The sequence below is a fragment of the Amblyraja radiata genome, chromosome 13, assembly GCF_010909765.2.
Source record: "Amblyraja radiata isolate CabotCenter1 chromosome 13, sAmbRad1.1.pri, whole genome shotgun sequence".
NCBI classification, from domain to species: domain Eukaryota; kingdom Metazoa; phylum Chordata; class Chondrichthyes; order Rajiformes; family Rajidae; genus Amblyraja; species Amblyraja radiata.
The window spans coordinates 46036244-46061643 of record NC_045968.1 but is presented as its reverse complement, the minus strand read 5'-3'; the positions used below and the strand labels follow the sequence as shown (position 1 = coordinate 46061643).

The 25400-nt window shown below is 43.0% G+C and overlaps 1 protein-coding gene across 1 annotated transcript in view; it reads right to left on the bottom strand.

Moving 5' to 3' along the window:
* LOC116979969 overlaps positions 1-24599 on the bottom strand; it is an 89322-nt gene extending 64723 nt beyond the window's left edge. Inside the window, exons 1-2 of the mRNA XM_033031954.1 lie at positions 24462-24599; positions 11173-11380 (exon numbers count right to left, since the gene is read on the bottom strand). Of these exons, the coding sequence (XP_032887845.1) occupies positions 11173-11355 (183 nt within the window). The 5' untranslated portion in view covers positions 11356-11380; positions 24462-24599. The remainder of the gene's footprint in view (positions 1-11172; positions 11381-24461) is intronic.
* Positions 24600-25400: the final 801 nt, after the last annotated feature.

Genomic DNA, 25400 nt, shown 5'->3' with positions numbered 1-25400 from the left:
TCTTGTGTATTGGATTTAATATAATCTCTAATTTGTAAATACCTAAACAAATGTTGTGGAGACAATCCATAAATATCTTGTAACTCCTGGAATAAAAGAAATTTTCCTTTTCTATACAGATGTTCTATCCTTGTAATTCCTAAATCATCCCATTGTTTAAACCCCCCATCTAATATAGCAGGTTTAAACGATGGATTATTCATAATTGGTAATCTAAATGAGAGATTATCCAAGTGTAGAGTCTTAACTATTTGTTTCCAAATACGTCTATTATTATATATTATTAGGTTGTCTTTATAATATTTTTTTTGTACTTCCGTTGGTGCAAAAATTATCGAACCTACATTGAAAGGTAGACAGTCCTCCTTTTCTATATTTAACCATGTCGGTTCATGATCCATATTTACCCACCAGAAATTCATATTCTTAATCTGAACAGCCCAAAAATAATATAAAAAGTTTGGAAGTGCTAATCCTCCATTTATCTTAGCTTTGCATAGATGTTTTTTATTTATTCTGTGATTTTTATAATCCCAAATAAAGCTATTGACAATATTATCAATTTTTTTAAAAAAAGTTTTCGGAAGAAAAAAAGGAATAGCCTGAAACAAATATAACAACTGCGGTAGAAATACCATCTTTATGGCACTTATTCTACCAATCATGGATATAGGCAGTGTTTTCCAATATAAAATATTTTTTCTAAGTTTATCTAATAGTTGAGGATAGTTGGATTTTATTAATGAGTTATGAGTTTTAGTTACGTTAATCCCTAAATATTTAAGTTTGTCTGTAACTACTTTTAATGGGTATTGTTGTAATGTATTAAGATTTATTCCTGTTATTGGCATAATCTCGCTTTTATCCCAATTAATCCTATACCCAGAAAATGCACCAAACTTAGTTATAATGTTTAGCAGGTTGGGAATACTAATTTCCGGTTTTGTAATATAAATCAAAACATCATCTGCATATAAAGAAATTTTATTAATTGTTGTATCAGTATTATAGCCATATATTTCAGGTTCAGATCTAATTTTTTCCGCCAATGGTTCTATCACCAATGCGAACAATAAGGGTGATAACGGACATCCCTGTCTGCATCCCCTAGAGAGTTTGAATTTGGCTGATAAAATTTGGTTAGTCAAAATTCTTGCCATAGGATTCGAGTATAAAATTCTTACCCATTTACAAAATCTATCCCCCAATTGAAACTTTTCCATTATATTAAATAAATACATCCATTCCACCTGATCAAACGCTTTTTCTGCATCTAGTGATATAACCGCTAGTTCCGTATCTCGTATTCTTTTTGAATATATAATATTAAACAAACGTCTGAGATTATGGGATGAGTAACGTTTTGGGATAAAACCTGTTTGATCATAATGTATTAATTTAGAGATCACTAAACTTAATCTCCTAGATAAGACCTTAGTTAATATTTTTTGGTCTGTATTTAAAAGGGCAATCGCTCTATATGATCCAGGATCTTCCAAATCCTTATCTACTTTAGGGATGAGTGTAATTGTGGATTCATTTAAAGATTCTGGTAATTTTCCTTGGTCATATGCATATCTATACATTATTTGTAATCTTGGGGAAATCAGATCTTGAAATTTTTTATAAAATTCTGCACTCAGGCCATCTGGGCCCGCTGCTTTTCCGTTCTTAAGCGAACTAATTGATTCTATAATATCTTTTACTGTTATTTCAGCATTTAACAATTCTCTACCTTCCTGATCTAAGCTATTGATTTGACATTCTTGTAAAAATATTTCCATACTATCTGTTTGTCCTGTTAGTTTTGACGAATAAAGATTTTTATAATATTGTAAAAATCTATCATTAATATCTTTTGGAGTAATTAATATATTTCCATACTCAGATCTAATTCCGTGTATCATCTTCTCATCTTCTAATTTTCTAAGCTGTCGTGCTAGTAATTTTTGTGGCTTATCTCCAAATTCAAAATACACTTGCTTAGTTTGTTGAAAAAGTTTAATCACTTGATTAGAATATATTTTATTTAATCTATATTTTACTGATGCAATTTTATTACTTAACTCTTTGGAAGGCTGTTTTATATTTTCATTATCTAGACGTTTTATCTCATTTTCTAAATTTTGTTCTATTTTTCGATTTTCTTTATTGAGATGTGCTTGTGCGGATATTATTGCGCCACGCATGAATGCCTTAAATGTGTCCCAAATAGTGATGGAGAAGTTTCAGGATTATCATTAGTTTCAAAAAATAATTTAATCTGATCCATCACATATTTACAACAGTCATTGTCCTTTAATATCTGAGGGTTAAATCTCCAGGTAGTAGTTTTATTAGATATATCTTTTAATTTTATCTTAAATGTTAATGGCGCATGATCCGAGATGATAATATTATGATATTTTGCATCATACGTAAAAGGAAGTAATTTAGAATCTATTAAAAAATAATCTATCCTCGAATAGGTTCCATGTACGGGCGAGAAAAAAGAATATTCTCGTCCGGATGGGTTATCTAACCTCCAGATGTCTTTAATATTAGATGTATTGATAAAAGCATTTATGAATTTACTTGATTTCGAGGCAGCTTTCCTTTTTGCGGATGATCTATCTAGATAATTATCTAAAGTACAATTTAAATCACCTCCAATTATTAAATTGTGTTGAGTGGATATAGGAATATTATTAAATATTTTCTTAAAAAATAATGGATTATCAAAATTAGGGGCATATATATTCATTAAAATTACCTTTTTTGAATATAATTCCCCTGTAATTATTACATATCTGCCTTCTTTATCCTCTATAATAGAACTTTGTATGAAAGGTATACCTTTGCGAATAATTATTGCAACTCCTCTAGATTTATGAATAAATGTAGAATGATACACCTTAGAAATCCATTTAGCTGTTAATCTATGTTGAGCATCTTTTTTAAGATGAGTCTCTTGAAGGAAAATGACATCTGTCTTCAATCTGTTCAACTGAGCTAATACCTTTCCCCTTTTAATTGGTTCATTAATGCCTTTTACATTCCAACTGCAGAAGGTTACTCCATCACCCCCAGTCTTCACCTTTATATCATGCATTTTACTATTAGGGCGGCTTTTTTTGGAGTAGCCTTCTTGACTCACCCAGCTCCCCGTTGCACCCGGACATCAATCCAATGAGAATTTCTTTCCACCTTAATCCACATCTATGTCTTCTTAAACTAAATACACAATATCCTTCACATCTACATTCAAATAATATATAATATAAGATCAATAAAAAACAAAAACAATAAGAAATATCAATAATAAAAAAAAAGTAAAGGGTGTTAATAGGGTGCTCAGAAAAAAAAGAAACTACACTTGTATAGTGTGTAGTATGTGAAGGTGAAAGCCACACTAACGTGGCCATTAATCTAAAGACTTCCGTTTTTTTAATAAAAAAAAGATGTTGATTATACCAGCTCCTATCTCAAATGCTATATATATTGGGGTGGGGTACTAACTTTATATACTTAGTACTTAGTAATTATTTCTATTATTCATATTACTATTTGCTAATTACTAATATCAATTGTATTTAATACTATAATATGTAATACTATTATCATGGAATAATTAAATATTTTCTAATAATTAATACAGAACTACTACTAAATGCCCATTATTCCACTTCCTTCTAAGTGAGTATTTCATAACCACAGGTCGATGATAAAAGTTCAGTCCTCTCCTTCTCCCTCGGGTTCTTCCTCCGCATCTTCTCTCTCTTCATCTTCTGGCTTCTGCTGTATGCCTCGGGCGAATTTCAATGCTTCAGTATGCTTAACGAAACGATATTCCTTGTCATCATAAGTTACTCTCAGTATTGCTGGGTACATCAAGCCATATCTCAGATTCTTAGTATTCTGTACATTCCTCAGAATACCTTTTGTTTCTTTAAATAGAGCTCTTTTCTTGGCCACTTCTGCAGGGAAGTCTCTAAAAATACTGATGTTGTCTCCCTCGTATTTCAGGTTTCTCTTTTTTATTATTATCTTCATCATTTCTTCGAAGACATGGTCAAAGGCCACTTTTACAATCATTTGTCTGGGCGATGAACCTATCCCAGGGGCCCGTCTTAGAGCCCTATGTGCACGGCTCAACAGGGGTTCATGATCCAAATTCAAGATATCCATTAAAAGTTTTGCAACAAATTTTCGAGGATCTTGACTCCCCTCACGACCTTCGCCAATCTCCTACATATTTCCTAACTCAACACTCTAGGTCTCTGCAATCTTCCACTGCTCTGTAGCATTTCATATTTCTCTCTTCTACCAAAGCCACACCACCATTCAGCAAAAGCATAAAGGGCCTATCCCGCATAGATTATTTTTTTGGCGACTGTCGGCGACTGTCACAGTCGTAGCAGGTCGCCGAAAAAGAGGCACTGGACCCCCCCCCACGACAATGTCTACGACAATCTACCACGTCAAGTCGACGTCAAGCTACAGCAACCGGCGACCCATTAGGACGTTCTCCTGCGACACCTACGACAGCCTACGACCACACAGGCGACAACCTAGGACAACCGAAGTCAACCTACGTCCACCCGCGACAAGCTACGACAAGCAACGACCCTGTCTGCAACAACTAAAGACGACTGAAGACAATTCAGTCGCCGGTACCTGTCGCTGGTTGACGCTGGTAGTCGCCAATGGAATTCACCGAATCAGCACCCGGCGGCAACCAACGTCACCCGGCGACAACCTGCGCCATCCTGGCGGCAACCTACGACAGCACCTACGACTGGAGAGGACAAGCTACGTCAAGCCCACAGTCGCCGAAAAGTTTTGAACATTTCAAAATCCAGCGACGACCAGAAAACGTTACGATTCTTTAGGCGACTTGAGGAACATACAGGTGTCACCCCGCGACCATGTGGTGACAGCCTAGTCGCCTGTAGTCGCCGAAAAAATCGCCTAAGTGGGACAGGGGCTTAATACTATCTTACAGTTATTGGTAACTATTTCATGCTTTTCACACCTCCTCCTTCCATTATTACCAAAAGCACTCTGCCCACTCAGCTTCCAAATGCTGCATCTCCCATTAACAATACATCCTCTGTATTCTAAGCTCTTGAAAATCTATTTTTATACTAGACTAAGTGGGACCCGTTGGGTCTCATGTTCACATGGGAGGGCTGGTCCCCCGACGCAATATTCCACCTCTCCATCAATTCCAATATTGATGGCCAGTGGGGGGGCTTTCTGGAGTGCTGGTATGGGTTCTTGGGGTGGCAGCTCAGTCCCTCAAGCCTGATCTGCTGGCAGCTCACTCACGGCTGTTGGGCTGGCAGTTGACTCATGACTATTCCTTGAAATTCCATTTCAAGCCGGGTGCAAGGCCACCAAATTCAAGTGCAGTTTCTTACCACTATGAGCAGGGTGCAAGGCCACCAAATTCAAGTGCAGTTTCCAACCACTTCAAGCAGGGTGCAAAGCCACCAAATTCAAGTGCAGTTTCATACCACTTCAAGCTGGATCCAAGGCCACTGAATTCAAGTGCAGTTTCATACCACTTTCAGCAGGGTGCAAGGCAACCAAATTCAGTGCAGTTTCATACCACTTCAAGCAGGATGCAAGGCCGCCAAATTCAAGTGCAGTTTCATTCCACTTCAAGCAGGGTGCAAGGCCACCAAATTCAAATGCAGCTTCATACCATTTCATGCAGGGTGAAACCACCATAAAACCACACAAACACCAAACCCACAGTTCAGTAGACATTCAGTGTGTTCAGTTGATTCACAGCTCAGACAGTCATGACGTCTCCCTCCCCCATCATGCAGAGACTGAGCCACACCCACACTTCCAGGGTTTTATAACCCCTCCCCCTCCCACTGGAAAAGGTGTGGCTTTCAGGGCGTGATTGACAGGAGAGAGATTCTCAACATTTTAAAAACACTAATAACACTTTTATTTTTCAATGATAGGAAGAATTCTCTGCACCTGCTCAGCGAAGGGGGGACTGAGTAAGATGGCCAAAGATCACAGCCGTAAGTGGTAGCGTTTTATCTAAAATCAATATACAGTGCAAACAGGAAATAAGTGCATTTGCAGTAGTGCCTTTTAACTTCAAGCCAAAGCACCCAAGCTGCCATTTGCAGTAAGTAGTGCCTTTCAACTTCAAGCCAAAGCACCCAAGCCACCATTTGCAGTAAGTGCCTTTTTACTTCAAACAAACCATATTTTCATTTTCAAACCACATTAAGGGTACTCACAGTTGTGTTGACATTTGTTCAGTGTTATTCAGAGCTCAGAGAGACGTGACCCTTGGCTTCATCCATCTTGCAGAGACTATGAGGCACACCACTTCCTGGTTTTATAGTCCCTCCCCCTCCCTCCAGCAGGTGCAGCAGAGAGAATGGTGATTTTTTAAAACATCAACCAAAGCTCCCAAGCCACCATTTGCAGTAAGTAGTGCCTTTCAACTTTAAACCAAAGCTCCCAAGCCAACATTTGTAGTAAGTAGTGCCTTTCAACTGCAAGCCAAAGCACCCAAGCCACCATTTGCAGTAAGTAGTGCCTTTCAACCTCAAGCCAAAGCACCCAAGCCACCATGTGCAGTTAGTAGTGCCTTTCAACTTCAAGCAAAACACCCGCCACCATTTGCAGTAAGTACTGCCTTTCAACTTCAAGCCAAAGCTCAAAAGCCACCATTTACAGTAAGTATTGCCTTTCAACTTCAAGCCAAAGCTCCCAAGCCACCATTTGCAGTAAGTCGTGCCTTTCAACTTTAAACCAAATCTCCCAAGGCACCATTTGCAGTAAGTAGTGCCTTTCAACTTCAAGCCAAAGCACCCAAACAACCATTTGCAGGCAGTGCCTTTTTACTTCAAACAAACCATATTTTCATTTTCAAACCACATTAAGGGTACTCACAGTTGTGTAGACATTTGTTCAATGTTATTCAGAGCTCAGAGAGACGTGACCCTTGGCTTCATCCATCTTGCAGAGACTGTGAGGCACACCACTTCCTGGTTTTATAGTCCCTCCCCCTCCCTCCAGCAGGTGCAGCAGAGAGAATGGTGATTTTTTTAAACATCAACCAAAGCTCCCAAGCCACCATTTGCAGTAAGTAGTGTCTTTCAACTTTAAACCAAAGCTCCCAAGCCACCATTTGTAGTACGTACTGCCTTTCAACTGCAAGTCAAAGAACCCAAGCCACAATTTGCAGTAAGTAGTGCCTTTCAACCTCAAGCCAAAGCACCCAAGCCACCATTTGCAGTAAGTCCTGCCTTTCAACTTCAAGCAAAGCACCCAAGCCACCATTTGCAGTAAGTAATGACGTTCAACTTCAAGCCAAAGCACCCAAGCCACCATTTCCAGTAAGTAGTGCCTTTCAACTTCAAGCCAAAGCACCCGCCACCATTTGCAGTAAGAAGTGCCTTTCAACTTCAAGCCAAATCACCCACCAACATTGGCAGTAAGTAGTGCCTTTCAACTTCAAGCCAAAGCACCCAAGCCACCATTTGCAGTAAGTCGTGCCTTTCAACTTCAAGCAAAGCACCCAAGCCACCATTTGCAGTAAGTAGTGACTTTCAACTTCAAGCCAAAGCACCCAAGCCACCATTTCCAGTAAATAGTGCATTTCAACTTCAAGCCAAAGCACTCAAGCCAAAGCACCCAAGCCACCATTTGCAGTAAGTAGTGCCTTTCAACTTCATGCCACCATTTGCAGTAAGTAGTGCCTTTCAACTTCAAGCCAAATCACCCAAGCCACCATTTGCAGTAAGTAGTGCCTTTCAACTTCAAGCCAAAGCACCCAAGCCACCATTTGCAGTAAGAAGTGCCTTTCAACTTTAGGCCAAATCACCCGCCACCATTTGCAGTGTAGTGCCTTTCAACTTCAAGCCAAAGCACCCAAGCCACCATTTGCAGTAAGTAGTGCCTTTCAATTTCAAGCAAAGTACCCAAGACACAATTTGCAGTAAGTAGTGCCTTTCAACCTCAAGCCAAAGCACCCAAGCCACCATTTGCAGTAAGTAGTGCCTTTCAACTTAAAGCCAAAACACCCAAGCCACCATTTGCCGTAAGTAGTGCCTTTCAACCTCAAGCCAAAGCACCCAAGCCACCATTTGTAGTAAGTAGTGCGTTTCAACCTCAAGCCAAATCACCCAAGCCATCATTTGCAGTGTAGTGCCTTTCAACTTCAATCAAAGCACCCAAGCCACCATTTGCAGTAAGTAGTGCCTTTCAACCTCAAGCCAAAGCACCCAAGCCACCATTTGTAGTAAGTAGTGCCTTTCAACTTCAATCAAAGCACCCAAGCCACCATTTGCAGTAAATAGTGCCTTTCAACTTCATGCCACCATTGGTAGTAGGTAGTGCATTTCAACTTCAAGCCAAAGCACCCAAGCCACCATTTGCAGTAAGAAGTGCCTTTCAACTTTAGGCCAAATCACCCGCCACCATTTGCAGTGTAGTGCCTTTCAACTTCAAGCCAAAGCACCCAAGCCACCATTTGCAGTAAGTGCCTTTCAATTTCAAGCAAAGCACCCAAGACACCATTTGCAGTAAGTAGTGCCTTTCAAACTCAAGCCAAAGCACCCAAGCCACCATTTGCAGTAAGTAGTGCCTTTCAACTTCAAGCCAAAGCACCCAAGCCACCATTTGCAGTAAGTAGTGCCTTTCAACTTCAAGCCAAAGCACCCAAGCCACCATTTGCAGTAAGTAGTGCCTTTCAACTTCAAGCCAATGCATCCAAGCCACCGTGTGCAGTGTAGTGCCTTTGAACTTCAAGCAAAACACCGAAGCCACCATTTGCAGTAAGTAGTGCCTTTCAACTTCAAGCCAAATTCCCCAAGCCACCATTTGCAGTAAGTAGTGCCTTTCAACTTTAAACCAATTCTCCCAAGCCACCATTTGCAGTGTGTAGTGCCTTTCAACTTCAAGCGAAAGCACCCAAGCCACCATTTGCAGAAAGTAGTGCCTTTCAACTTTAAACCAATTCTCCCAAGCCACCATTTGCAGTGTGTAGTGCCTTTCAACTTCAAGCGAAAGCACCCAAACAACCATTTGCAGGCAGTGCCTTACTTCAAACGAACAATATTTTCATTTTCAAACCACATTGAGGTTACTCACAGTTGTGTAGACATGTGTTCCGTGCTATTCAGAGATCAGCGAGACGTGACCCTTGGCTTCATCCATCTTGCAGAGAGTGGGTAAGGCACACCACTTCCTGGTTTTATAGTCCCCCCCTCCCTACAACAGGTGCAGCAGAGAGAATGGTGATTTTTTAAAAAACATTAATATCTCTCTGATTTGTCATCGATGGGAAAAATCCTCCGCACACATAAGGCGGAGGGGGGCTCTGAGCGAGGTGGCCAAAAATGATGGCCGTAGGTTGCGGCGTTCTGTCGGAAATCGCAGCACAGTGGGCCAAAAGCGGTCAAGATCAGAGATTTAGTAATATAGATACAACACCAGTCTTCCTTTTGGTGGATAAACAAAGCATACCATGTATTTGGCAACAAACAATCTGCTGGAGGAACTCAGCGGGTCGAGCAGCATTTGTGTGGAAGGAGTCTCATTGTCGATATTTCAGCTGAAAACCTGCACCAGGAATACAATGTGTGGAACCAGAGTATTCACATGGCTGCTTATGCCAGTGGTGTTGTTCCAATCATGCTCCAAGTATATCGTGGTTCATTTTTCAGCACGCATTATTCGACCTGTTGTGCAGTTAGTGGTTATTAATACTGAGATGTTGCATGATTGTAGATAGAGTTGTTCCTTGTTGATGCCAGAGTTCCACAATTAAAGTAGCATCTGACCACCAAAGTAAACCACAACTAGCAATTCTCCCTGGGGTTACTGCAGCAATGGTGAGAGATAGGTTGAACTGGGCAGGTTGTGGCCTTTGTGTTCAGAAGCAGCATGCTTAAATTCCTGTCTCGGGGCTAGAAATGCAGAGTGAAGCATGCTGCACAGAAGGGAAGCAGCAGGCAGGAACTGGCCAAGGGAACATAGATCTTCTAGCCACAGTCTACAAGAATTCCAGAAAATATAAGCAGCTAAACACCAAAATTGCTATTGTACAAAACCAGAAAGAAAACAACAGGTCAGGCAGCATCGATGGTGACAGGAGAAAGGACAAAGTCAAACTTCATCTGAAAAAAGATCATAGAACTGTGGATGCTAATCATCTCTCTTTTCCACCAGTGCTGCCTGATCTGTAGACTATTTCTAGCAAGCTATGTTTTTGCTCAGAGGAGAGTCATAGAGGCACAGATTATGCAGCACAGAAGCATGTTCTTTGGCCCAACTTGTCCAGGCCTGCCAAGGTGATATTCTGAGCTAGGCCCATTTGGCTGCATTTCCCTTTAAACCTTTCCTATTGATCTGTCTGTCTAGATATGCTTCAAACATTGTAATTATACCCACTGCTACCACTCCCATTGATAGTTCATTTCACTGTATAAAAACCTGCCCCTCACATCCCTTTAAATCCATAACCTCTCACATTAAACCTATATCCTGAAGAAGGGTCTCAACACGAAACGTCACCCATTCCTGCTCTCCAAAGATGCTGCCTGTCCCGCTGATTTACTTCAGCATTTTGGTTCTATCCTCTAGTTTCAGACTCCCTTACCGTGGGGAAAAAGACTGTGACCATTCATATTATCTATTCCCCTTATGATTTTATAAACCCCTATGAGGTCACTCTTTAGCCACCCACGCTCCAAGGTCAACAGTCCCAGTTTCTCCTTATAACTCAAGCCCTCCATTCCTGGCAGCATCCTTGTGAATCATTTCTGCACCCTCTCTAGCTTAATCACATACTTCTTGTACTAACTATGGCAACTAGAACTCCAGATGCAGTCTCATCATAGTCTTGCATAGCTGTAACATGACATCTAAATTCTAGTAATTATTGCCTTGTCCGATGAAGGCAAGCAAGCCATATCACCTTCTTCACCACTCTGTCAACCAGTGACACCAATTTGTACCCCTGGACCTCACTTGTCTCAGTTAAATTCTATCTGCCAATCCTTTGCTCACTTGTTCAGCATAGCACATTAGGTGAGACTTCTTTTGTACTTCTCAACTTCTACCCAGACTTACGAGTTTGTTGCACTCAGCAGAATTACCTGCCCATTAAAGGAAATTGTAACAATAAAAAAAAATGAACGCTGTGTGTACCTTTGTGGGTATTTCTTCATTTTCAATACATTTCTGCAGGTGACGTGCGAGCATTGAGCAGACTGCACTGGATGACTGAGCACAATGCCGTTCGTAAGTTTTCAGAAATTTTTGAACAGTGGCTGAAACATTTTTGTTCTTCTCCGTCTTACTATTCTTCTTCGTCTTCTTCAGTTTCTTCATCTTTCATGTTTCAGGCCAAGCTATACTAAAAGAAGCACAACACAAAAATTACACAGCAAAACAATAACGTCGCTTGGCTCAAAAGTCAAAATTCAAACCCATTGCATTTGTTTAAACTTCGTGGCTTGGTTCGGCAACCTGAGCGTCCAGGAGCAGAAAAGGCTGCAAACACTGCAAAAGTAGTAAACACTACCCAGTCCATCATCGGTTCTGACCTCCCTACCATCTAGGGGATCTATCGCAGTCGCTGCCTCAAAAAGGCTGCCAGCATCATCAAGGGCCCACACCATCCTGGCCACACACTCATCTCTCCGCTGCCATCAGGTAGAAGGTACAGGAGCCCAAAATCTGCAACATCCAGATTCAGGAACAGCTTCTACCCCACAGCCATCAGACTATTAAACACAACTTCAAACAAACTATGAACTATAACAACCTATTGCACTTTATCTGTTTACTGATGTGTGTATATATATATATATTCTATGGTATATGGACACACTGATCTGATCTCTATCTATGACTACAATATCCTGTTGTGCTGCAGCAAGCAAGAATTAAATTGTCCTATCTGGGACACATGCCAATAAACTCTCTTGACTTGACTTGACTTGACTTGACTTGACTTGACTTGAACTACAAGTATCTCATAGCAACCATTTCAAGATGACACATGGAAATCGCTCAGGAGAAAGATTTCACAGCATGTAAAACAGATGGGTATTAAGTACTTCAAGTTTTAAAAATCAGAGCAGTTACTAAACTAAATTACCTTTTTTTCCATATTATAGCTTTATGAAGCATTCCCACCCTTCCATTTAATTTCATAATCCCTCATAGCATGTCTGCGGTGTCTCAGAAAAAGACACCACTTTTCCCACTGAGTTACTGTAACCATTCGCAAACCCAAAGTTGAACCACAAGATTTTAAAAATAATTTTACTCTGGAGCCCAACACAAACACAAAGCACTACTACCACTCTACACTGAATGCTCACAAAACAAAAAGATTCAATGCAAAAAAAAAAGGAAGTTACCATTTCACATTGTTCATCCATCTCATCAGAACGTATAAATGACATACCTCATCGACACGCAAAGACTGTTCAATTCTGAACCAGTTTGTTGGTTACGATTGAGAGTAAGAAAAATAGCATTTTTCACGGAAAACCATATAAACATTACATATTTTAGTTTAGAGATACAGCCTGGAAACAGGCCATTTGGCCCATCGAATCAACGGTGACCATCGATCACCCGTTTCCACTAGTTCTATTTTATCCCACTTCCTCATCCACTCCCTACACATTAGGGGCAATTTTATCAAGGCCAATTAACCTACAAACCTGCCAGTCTTTGGAATGTGGGAGGAAACCGGAGCACCCCAAGGAAACCCACCTGGTCACAAGGAGAACGTGCAAGTTCCATACATACATACAGCACCCAAGTTCAGGATCAAAGCCGGGTCTGTGGTGCTGTGAGACAGCAATCTATTGTAGTTAATCTTAATACAGATATCGAGGGGATCTGGAATGTTGGCAGGAAGGCAATACCACGGTAAAATATCAGCCACAAACGTACATGTATGTTAGGCTGCTGTGGAATGTTAGATTGCTTGGGATCCAAGGAGAGTTAGCTGACTGGATAAAAAAATTGCTTCATGAAAGGAAGCAAAGGGTGATGATGGGTGGTTGTTTTTCGGACTGGAGACCTGTAACTAATGGTAATGCCTCAAGGATCAGTGCTAGGGCCATTGTGGTGTGTCATCTATACCAATGGCAGATCTCTTCTTCTTCTTGCGTATGGCGTGCACAGCCTAAAGTTGTAGGACAACTTGTTCTATTTGATCTTATTTGATTGTGCACGCCAGGTTGATTGCATTTGTCGAAACAGGACGGACCAATTGAAGGTTGCAGTCTCCCACTCCACCAATGACAGATGAGAACGTATAAGGCATTATTAGCAAGTTTGCAGATTACATTAAAGTGTGTGGTGTTGTAGATAGTGAAGATGGATGTCAAAAATTGCAGCAGCTTCTTGATCAGTTGGGCAGGTGGACTGAGGAATGGTTGATGGAATTTAATACATACAGGGTGTTGCCTTTTGGGAAGTCTCACCAGGGCAGCACCCATACAGTGAATGGCAGGGCTCTGGGGAGTGTTGTAAGGAAGAGGGATCTACAAGTGCAGGTACATAGTTCCTTGAAAGTGGCATCATAAGCAGATAGGGTGGTCAAGAAGGCTTTCGGCACATTGGGCTTCATCAGTCAGAGTATGGAGTATAGAAGTTGGGTGTTCATGTTACAGTTGTACAAGACATTCGTGAGGCCACTTTAAGAGTATTGTGTTCAGTTTTGGTCACCCCGTTATGTTGTTAGGCTGGCAAGGATGCAGAGAAGATTTACGAGGATGTTTCCAGGAGTCAAGGGCCTGAGCTACAGGGGGAGGTTGAACGGGCTGGACTTATTCCTTGGAGCACAGGAGATTGAGGGGTGATCTTATAGGGGTGTATAAGAGCATGAAGGGATTAGATAGGGTAGATAGTCTTTTACCCAGAGCAGGAGAATCAAGAACCAGAGGACATTGGTTTAAAGTGAGGGGAGAAAGATTTAATAGGAACCTGAGAGGCTTTTGTTTTAAGTAATTACGCAAAGGGTGGTAGGTGTATGGAAAGAGGTGCCAGAGGAGATAGTTGAGGCACACACCATCACAATGTTTAAAAAACATGTGGACTCATCAGCGGAGATGAGGAATCAATGTACAGGGAGGAAGTGAAACAACTAGTGGACTGGTGCGGCAACAACAATTTAGCATTAAATGTCAACAAAACAAAGGAGATGATTGTCGACTTCAGGAGGTCGCAGCCAAAACACACACCCCTCAACATCAGTGGCACCACAGTGGAGAGAGTGGAGAGCATAAAGTTCCTCGGAGTGCAAATTACAGACAGTCTCACCTGGTCCAGGAACAACACTGAGATTGTTAAACGGGCTCATCAGCGACTGCACTTCCTGAGGAACCTCAAACAGGCCTCACTCCCCACCAACATCCTCAGTACATTTTACAGGGGCACGGTGGAGTCTGTACTCACGTACTGCATAAACACGTGGTACTCTAACTGTAACAGCTCAGACAGGAAGGCTCTGCAGAGGGTAGTGAGGGGAGCAGAGAGGATCATTGGCGTCTCTCTACCCTCGGTACAAGAACTGTTCCAGAGCCGCTGTCTGAAAAAAGCTCTGAGAATAGCTAAGGACAAACTGCACCCCCTCCACACACACCTGGATCTGCTGCCATCAGGCAAGAGATATCGCAGCATCAAAGCCCGGACTACAAGACTGCTAAACAGCTTCCTGCCACAGGCTGTGAGGCTGCTAAACAGTCACTCCACCTGATTCTGCAGATTTGCACTGACAATTTAATAACTCTGGCACTGGCCACTCAAATCAGCTGCCCTGGACATTTTAATGATTGTTTTTACTGTATTTTAATTTTGCTGTTTTACCTGCTTTTAACTATTTATACTGTTTCACCAGGGACTGGATTGTTTTTAGTCAAGTCATGTCAAGTCAAGTCAAGTTTATTTGTCACATACACATACGAGATGTGCAGTGAAATGAAAGTGGCAATGCTCGCGGACTTTGTGCAAAAGACAAACAACCAAACAACCAAACAAACTATAAACACAATCATAACACACATATTATTTTACATAATAAATAATGGAAGGAAAAACGTTCAGTAGAGTTAGTCCCTGGTGAGATAGGCGTTTACAGTCCGAATGGCCTCTGGGAAGAAACTCCTTCTCAACCTCTCCGTTCTCACCGCATGGCAACGGAGGCGTTTGCCTGACCATAGCAGCTGGAACAGTCCGTTGCAGGGGTGGAAGGGGTCTCTCATGATATTGTTGGCTCTGGAGTTGCACCTCCTGATGTATAGTTCCTGCAGGGGGGCAAGTGAAGTTCCCATAGTGCGTTCGGCCGAACGCACTACTCTCTGCAGAGCCTTCTTGTCCTTGGCAGAGCAATTCCCAAACCAGATGGTAATGTTCCCGGACAAGATGTTTTCCACCGCCGCTGCGTAGAAACACTGGAGGATCCTCGGAGACACTCTGAATTTCCTCAATTGCCTGAGGTGGTAAAGGCGCTGCCTTGCCTTACTCACGAGTGCTGAGGCGTGTGATGCCCATGTCATATCCTCGGAGATGTGGACTCCCAGATATTTAAAACAGTTCACCCTATCCACAGGATCCCCATTTATCCTCAATGGAGTGTACGTCCTCGGATGATGTGCCCTCCTAAAGTCCATGATCAGCTCCTTCGTTTTTTTGATGTTCAAGAGGAGGCTGTTGTCCTGGCACCAGAGTGCTAGACCAGCCACCTCCTCCCGGTAGGCCTTCTCATCGTTGTCTGAGATCAGGCCCACCACCACAGTGTCATCAGCAAACTTAATTATTGAGTTGGAGCTGAACCTAGCCACACAGTCATGTGTGTACAGGGAGTACAATAGGGGGCTGAGGACGCAACCCTGGGGCGATCCTGTGCTCAGGGTGAGGGACTTCGATGTATTCCCTCCCATCTTGACTACCTGGGGCCTGGCGGTGAGAAAGTCCAGGACCCAGGCACATAGGGAGGTGTTGAGCCCCAATTCCATTAGCTTCCCGGCCAGTCTGGTGGGGACTATCGTGTTGAAGGCTGAACTGTAGTCTATGAACAGCATCCTCACGTAGCCCCCCTTCTGGCTGTCCAGATGGGAGAGAGCGGTGTGCAAGACCTGGGAGACCGCATCGTCCGTGGATCTGTTCGGACGGTATGCGAACTGCAACGGGTCCATGTTCCGAGGGAGGAAGGCGCAGATGTGTTTCTTCACCAGCCTCTCAAAGCATTTCATGACTACCGAGGTAAGGGCCACCGGACGGTAGTCATTCAGACAGGCTGAGGAGACATTTTTTGGTACCGGTACAATGATGGATTTTTTGAAGCAGGCAGGGACCACGGACTTGTCCAGGGAGAGGTTGAATAATGTAGTGAGCACTGGAACTAGCTGCGTAGCACAGGACTTGAGTACTCGCCCTGAGATGCCATCGGGGCCTGCAGCTTTTCTCGTGTTCACCCGTGTCAGAGCCCTCCTCACGTCGTGCTCGGACAGCGAGAATGTGTGCACATTCCTCCATTCAGCTTCGGTAGCCAGCCCGCTGGCGGTATTGTCGATAGTCGGCAGACCTGGAGTGGTGTTGCCCCTCTCGAAACGAGCGTAAAAGGAGTTCAGGTTATCGGTTTTACTGTTATCATATGTGAAATTTTTTAAGTTTCATGTGCGATGCTCCGGTATTCCCTGGGAAACGTCTTCTCATTTTGCTCTGTACAACTGTTGCTTGCAAAATGACAATAAAGGTTGATTGATTGACCATTACACAGATAGGATAGGTTTAGAGGGATACGGGCCAAACGCAGGCAGGTGGGACCAGTGTAGATGGGGCATGTTGTTCTGCATGGGAAAGTTGGGCTTCTGCGCCTGTTTCCATGTTGTATGACTCTACAATGTATTTTATACACAACAATCTGCATTTCCAAAACACTGATATAGAAATCTCTAACAGAAAAGTTGTAAAGTGTACAAAATCATCATGTGATGAACAGAAGGAAGCTATTCTATTTAGAAGATGTTAAGGAGTCAGATGACATAGATTCATCTCGAAGGGCAGAGACAAAAAGAGTGATGAAGAAAATTATTTTTATATAAAAAATATCAATGATCTGGAACTCACTTCTTGTGGGAATATTCAAAAAGGAATTGGGTAGGGAGAGATAAGTAGGGAAAGAACAGGTTAATAAGGCTTCAATCAGCAGATGGTGAATCTTGTGGACGTAGAACAAGATCATATATCACAGGAACAGGTCCTCAATCTACAATGTCTGTGCCGTACATCACTTAGTTAATCTAATCTCCTCTGCCTGCTCATGATCCATATCCCTCCATTCCCTGCATATCCATGTGGCTATTTAAAAGCCTTTTAAATGTCACTGCCGTATCTGCCCCCACCAACTCCCTGGCAACACATTCCAGGCACCCACTGCTTTCCATATAAAAATCTTGGCCGCACATCTCCTTTACATTTTGCCCCTCTAACCTTAAAGCTATGCCCTCTAGTCCTTGACATTTCTACTCTGGGAAAAAGGTCCTGATTGTCTATCCTCTTTATGCCATTCATAATAATACATACTTCTATCAGGACTCCCTCAGCCTTTAGACTTTAGAGTCCGCACTGACCAGCAATCATCCCGTACACAAACACTATCCTACACACTAGGGACAATTTACAATTTACAGAAGCCAATTAAACCTACAAACCTGTACGTCATTGGAGTGTGGGAGGAAACCGGAGAATCCAGAGACAACCCACGCAGTAACATGGAGAACATGCAAACTCTGTGCAGATAGCACCCGTGGTCAGGATCGAACCTTAGTCTTTGGTGCTGTAAGGTAGCAACTCTACCTCTGCGCCACTGTGCTGCCCCTCCAAATACTGCAAATGTGGCCTAACCAAACTCCTAAAAAGCTGCAATATGACTTCCCAACTCTTATAGTTATGCCCTGATCAATGAAGGCATGCATATCATAGCCTTCTTGACTGCTCGATCCACATGTTGCCAGTTGAAACCAGCTATGGAGTTGGACCCCAAGATCCTTCAGTATGATTCAGATTAGTTCATTGCTATATACAGCAAGGCTCAATGAAATGATTGAGTTCCTCTGGCAAACTGTTTGTTGCTCGAGTTTAGTTGGGTTGTATGATAAATCTTGTGGCATCTATCCTAGGTTCCATTCTGTTGCTTGCTCATTCTGGCTTTTGGCCTAACCTTCCCTCTCCACTGCAATCCTGCCACACGCTCTTCGAGTATCGCAACAGAACTGGATCTTTGTTAGATGAGGCTATATCAAGGGGGGGCGGGGGGACTCTATTTAGGTCTCCTCTCAGAGGGTTGACATTCGCAATCCCAGATAATAGTGCATAGCAAGTCAATAGCCTCCAAACCCTGATTCCCCTAATTCCAAAATCAATTACCTTTGTCAGGCCCCTATACTGGTCTAAAGGGCTGATTATTCCTGAAAATGCCAGCAATCCATTGCCATTTATCACTGCAGCTCCAAGGAAGTTCAAAAATCCTGCCGTGTTATACGTGGCACAGTATCAATTATTTCATTGATTTCAATTGAGAGACAAGGTTGTGATAAAGTCGGTATGTGCCAGGTAAATTGCATTTCTTTGAGATAATTGAGGCTCCTTCAATGGGTTTATATCATATATATCATATATATCATAGAACTGTATGCATCATAGAATATGTAGTGTGTCAGATTAAATCCTAATGGAGCAGTAGGCCATCATTAGTAGGATGCTGTTAAAAATGTTTAATGAACGTGCCACAGGAGGTCTGCACGCCTTCAAAATCATCATCTGGTTTATAGTCCTACGGTTTTAAGAAGGTCCCAGCCTCGAGCCAGTAAGTTTATAGATATGACCCCCACTCCAGAGGTTCACACTCAAAGGTCTAGACTTATAGCGTTATTGTCACCCTATGAGTATGTTTCCTTTCAGATGAGATCAGACTTAGGAGGATGTTGTCAGGCCTCGAGGGCCTGAGCCATAGGGAGAGGTTAAGCAGGCTAGGACTTTATTCCTTGGCGTGCGGGAGGATGAGGGGTGATCTTTTTGAGCTGTACAAAATCATGAGACAAATAGATCAGATAGATGCACAGATTCTCTTGCCCAGATGAGGGGAATCAAGAACCAGAGGCCATAGGTTTAAGGTGAGGGGGGAAAGATTTAATAGGAATCCGAGGGGTAACTTTTTATATGGAACGAGCTGCCAGAGGAGGTAGTTGAGGCAGGTACTATCGCATATGGTATATGGAACGAACTGCCAGAGGAAGTAGTTGAGGCAGGTACTATTGCAAAGTTTAAGAAACATTGAGACAGGTACATGGATAGGCGAGGTTTAGAGCGATATATGCCAAATGCAGGCAGGTGGGACTAGTGTAGATGGGATATGTTGGCCGGTGTGGGCAAGTTGGGCCGAAGGGCCTGTTTCCATGCTGCAAGACTCTATGACTTGATGAGATGTCTACTCAATGTCCTGGATAATATTTATGCCTCACCACAACATAAAACCTGATCAGTGTTGATGATAATGGGACCTTCCAGAATGAAGGTTTGCAGCCATGTTTCCTATTTTACAATTGACCACGCGCCAAAAATAACTTTATTGTTGAAAAAATGCTTGAAGGCATTCTGAAAGGGATGCAGAAAGCGCTATCAAAATATGTCTTTCTGTAGGGTTTCCAAGTTCAGTGCTGCAATTCCTTCCATTACTACTTCTAGACAATTAAATATTACTAACACATTTACAATGACACAAACATGAAACATTGAAAAAGAACACTTGGAATTTGAAACAAATGTAATGTTTTAATTATTCTCGCAACTTCACATAAAAGAGCAGGATGTGGTTTGTGATGTGCTCTGTGCTTGTATTTATTTTGTTTTCCATTTATCTATATGATAAACTCAAGAGGAATGGCATTGTTGCTGGTGACATCAAATTAGGAGTTTGGCAAATTGTGAGGAGTGCAACAGAAGCCAGATGAACAAAATAGGTGAATATATGACAGGTAGAAATCACTGCAGAAATTGGTAAAGAATAGAAGAACTGAAAAAATCCTAAACATTAAGAATTTTAAGAATGCACATATAATAGTGATATGGATGTACAATATTTTTTTGAATGTAGAAGTGAAAATGAATTCAGAATTGACTTACTTATAAAAGACAGAGGATTATGGTGGACGGGCTGGAGGTCTGTGACCAGTGGCGTTCCACAGGGATACCTACTTGGACCTCTGTTAGTCCTGATGTATATAAATGATTTGGACATAAAAGTAGATGGGTTGGATAGTAATTTGCAGATGACACCAAGATTGCTGGAGTTACAGACAGACAGAGTTACAATGGGTGTGTGTGGGGGTGTGGGGATTGTGGGGCGGGGGGAGTCTGGGCGGGGGTGTGTGGGCGGCGGGACGTGTGGGAGGCGGGGGTGTGTGGGGGGGGGTGTGGGCGGGGGGTTTTGTGGGGGAAGAGGGGTGTGTGGACGGAGGGGAGTGAGCTTGGAGAAAAGACGGAGGAAGAGCCATGGGGGAGAGGGGGGCATCATGAGGGAGGGGGGGGGGGGGCAGCCAGTGAGGGGCACCAGAGGGGAACGGGCAGGAGGTGGGGACTCACAGAGGCCGCTGGTCGTTGGTCGTTCTCCTCCGCTGGGATCAGAGTCTCTGCTTTCCGTTTGGTGACATCAGCTGCATCTCCGACTCCGGGCTGGGCTGGGTCCCCCACACTGGGCTGTGCTGGGTCGGGTCTCTGATGCTGGGCTGCTGCTTGGGGCTGGGTTGGGGCTGGGGGGTTGCTTGGGGCGGGGCGGGGCGGGGCTGCTTCGGGTCGCTCAAATAGTCTGTTTGGAAACCTCCGCTGGCCATTCTCAGCTCTAGTAAAGACGCAATGGCGCAGGAAGGGGTTGACCGTCTCGGGGAGTGACAGGGGAAGAGACTAATCCGCGCGGCGATGGAAGGCAGGAGAAGAGATCGATCTGCGCCATGTGCGGGTTTTTAAGATTTTTAAACCTCGCTAACTTTTATGACATTCCACCGATCGGAACGAAACTTGGTGCACTCGCAGCACAAGAGAACGGTGAGTGAACTGGCAAAAAATCGTAGCACTATCGCGAACCGTTTTTGCGCAAATAGAAAGACCGCCAAACCGGAAGATAACAAGATCAGAGTTTTTGTCATGTATAGATAGATATATGGATGTGTGAGGCAAGTTTTTTTTTACACACAGAAGGTGATGGGTACCTGGTGCACACTGCCAAGATTGGTGATATAATAGTGATTATTAAGTGGCTTTTAGGTGGGCATATGGATATACAGCGAATGGAGGAATGTGGATCATCTGTCCGCAGATGAGATTAGTTTTTCTTAGCATCATACTCAGCACAGACGTTGTGGGCTGAAGGGCCAGATCCCATTGCTGATATTGGACTATGTCTATGGATCTGACGCGCTGCAATGCCAAGATCCATATTCCTCACTCTGTATCTTCCCCTTCGCTCTACCTATTGTACTTGAGTTTGACGACTATATTTATGTATCGAATAGCGTGCAAAACAAAGTTTTTCACTTCACGACAATAATAAACCTAAACCTAAATCCAATTACTGTTCTTTGTTCTATGTCAAATAGTACATTGAATGAAGATGCTGAATTAACACAAAATATGAATGGGGGAGGGGGGGGGCAAACTTTGGAATATTGAACACGGTTCTGGGTACTGCAATATTGAATATGGATCAGTGCCATTTTAAATGCACAAGATTCCCTAGAACATTACTATGGCTACAAATTACACCCAAGCATTAGATGAATGGAGTACCTACAAATATATTTCAAAACAAAGAACAATTCTTTATAAAATAACCAAGAAAAGATTGGTTCCATTCTTTAGCAAATCAGAATTAAGAACATTATATCACATTTTTTTAAATGGAAATCTTGCATTTCCGTTGCACTTACTGTGCCAGAGAATGATTAGCAATCAGTGATGTTCCATAGTGGGTGTGATCATTGTTACTGCCCCCCTCCCCTTTGGGTCATAGAACCTGCTATGTCCACCTTAGAGGACAGATGGGTCGTTGGTTTAACATTTCACCTGGAAGAAGTATCTCTGATGACAATGAATGGCGGTGCTGGCTCAAAGAGCCGAATGGCTTCCTCCTGCACCTATTTTCTATAATGCAGCATTCTCTCAATGATCACCAGAGATTTAGACCAGATTCTTGTACTCACATCATTTAAATCAGCAAACTTCTAATTCTGGGGGAATGGTTTGATGGAACCTTTAACAACTCTAACTCTGTTGTTAGAGTCAACTGAATGCTGGAATCGTGGAGAAAGTGAGGAGATAGGATCATTAAGTCTTTTGGTGATAAATAGCCTTAAGGGGTGATTGAAGGGGAGAGTTATAAAGCTATACCAAATGGAAACAGAGAAAGAACATGTGATAGGAACACAAGGCCTTTGAACTGATTTTCCAGATAGCAGTTTCTTACAATATGTAGTGGCTGGAGACTAGAAGACTTACACTATTTGGCTATTTTGAAAGGACATACAGGGAAAAAGGCAGAGATCTAGGTGCTCCATTTATGGGGATGTGCAAACATAACCCCTCCACCATAGTGTATTATATCAATGGCGTGATCTCCCTGGAGCATAGGAGGCAAAGGGATAACATAGAGATTTACAAAATCATGAGGGGCATAGATGAGGTGAATGGCCACAGCCTTTTACCCAGGAGTGTAAAAAACTAAAGGTCGTAAGTTTAAGGTGTGAGGAGAAAGGGACCTGGGTAGACAAGTGTACTGCGCTCAAGCAACAAGTTGCCAGGAAGAAAATGGTTGCGGCAGGTAGAATAACAATATTAAAAAATTAAAACAATATTAAAAAAACATTTGGACAGAAGCATGGATAGGACAAGTTTAGAGGGATATGGGCCTAACACAACAAATGGGAGAACGGAGACGAAGGAACTGCTGGAATCTTGAGCAAAACACAATGTGCTGGAAGAACTCAGCCGGTCAGGCGGCATCTGTGGAGAGAATGGATAGACGACATTTCCAATGAGGAGGATAGTATGTATATGGAATGGGCTGCCATAGGAAGCTGTAGAGATGGATACAAATATGACATTTAAAAGACACTTGGACATATGAGTAGCAAAGGTTTGGAGGGAAATGGTCCAGGAGCAGGCATAGAAACATAGAAAATAGGTGCAGGAGTAGGCCATCCGGCCCTTCAAGCCTGCACCGCCATTCAATATGATCATGGCTGATCATCCAACTCAGTATCCTGTACCTGCCTTCTCTCCATACCACCCGATACCTTTAGCCACAAGGGCCACATCTAACTCCCTCTTAAATATAGCCAGTGAACTGGCCTCCACCTTCTGTGGCAGAGAATTCCAGAGATTCACCACTCTCTGTGTGAAAAATGTTTTTCTCATCTCGGTCCTAAAAGATTTCCCCCTTATCCTTAAACTGTGACCCCTTGTTCTGGACTTCCCCAACATCGGGAACAATCTTCCTGCATCTCGCCTGTCCAACCCCTTAAGAATTTTGCATATACTACCTCACATGACTAGTATCACTGAAAGGCTTGTCTCCCTGCTGTATAGCTCTATGACCCATTTACTACCCCCCCCCCCCCCCCCTCCACATCCCCTGAGGGTTAAGTGTCAGCAAATTACTTATTTAAACTATCATCCATACTGACTTGTCTGTCCATTGTCAGAGTAAAGCCACATGCAAACCGGGGATACAATATCTCTTATACTGCTCGGGCAACTTACAATCCAATGGTATGAATAATGAATTCTTCAATTATAGTCGCATCTCTCCACCCCACCCCACCACGGACACATTTCTCCCATTATCCTGCTCACCCGACCCCCCCCCCCCCCCTCATCCCTGTGTTCTTCCACCAATGCTCCTCCCTCTGACTTTGCATATCACCTCTCTTTCATGCTCTTCGCTTTCTACCTGACACCCTTTTGTCTCGTTTTCTTCTCTAGCCCTTGTCCATCCCTCCCCATCCCCTCGCCTGTATCCACCTATCACTTGCCTGCTAGCTGTGTGCCGTCCCCCACCTCTCTTCCTGCTTTCTCCCCCACACCCGCAGGCTCCGTCGACCATAAGATGGGTTGCCCGACCCATCCTCCAGAGATGCAACCTCAACCTGCCCCGCTGAGTTACTCCAGCACTTGGTGTTCTCTACAAGAGTCCAGCATCTGCAGTTCCTTGTGCCTCCATTGGAATCATCTCCTCGCATTCTCCACGATTGCCCCATGCAGTTGACCCTAACAACCAAAGATACTAGAGGAGCTATAGGGTCTTTGCTAACAACAGAGTTGCGCTTTAAGGACGACTGTTCGATCAAACCTCCGGCGCATGGACGGTGGATGTGGCCTCCAGCCTCCAGCCGGTTCACCTCCTCTGGCGGGAATCTTACCTTTCTTAAACGATGGTCGCCGATCAACACGGGATGCATGCATTAATCCCCGTTTTCTGCATTCTTCACACAACAGTTTTTCTTGAAGACGGCTGCCTGCCTGCCCGGGTGATGCTAAACACCAAACTGCGGTATGTTTATAGTGCGTTGCCATGGCACAGCTCACTGGCTTCAGAATTGGGCGGGATGGGGAAGTTATGAGATATAATTTAAAGAGCTAAACTCCTCTGAATAATGTTGATATGTCCTTACCCATTTTGGGGGACCTTTACAACGGATAATTTGTTTTTTAATTCACCCCTTTTCCTCAAATAAAATCCATCAAAAGGAGACAAGGCGATGTGTGTTAAAGGCGATGGAAGACGTCACAAATCGGGCACCCTTTCTTCTGCAGGTGAATATTGTGTAAACGTCTCGCTGTCACCCCCACACAGTGCCCAAGATTCCCAAGAGGGAAGTTGCCAGATCTGGGTCAATTCACCTTGAAATCCTTGTCAAGTGAACACTCTTTTTCCTCTCTCTCCAAGCTGGTGCAGAATTACAGACTTGGCACCTCTGCAGTGCCAACAATTAGATTATACAGCCTTTCATCCGTGGAATTAATGTTTAGATCTCGCATGAAATGCACTTGATATATGCTCACTGTTTAGCCCAAATTTGGCACCGATGGGCAACAAGGGCCCAGAGTGTATTCCAGCCAAGAGGATGACAACAACTAAATTATTATGATGCATTGTACTTGTAATTTTTGTCAGGTTTTCAACAGTTAATCCTATCTAGTATTTTTGTATATTTAATGGTCTGAAGAAGGGTCTCCACCCGAAACATCACCCATTCCTTTTCTCCAGAGATGCTGTCCGACCCGCTGAGTTACTCCAGCTTTTTGTGTCTATCAATGGTCTACCCATGTTTACAATGCTTACAAAAACAAAAGATCCA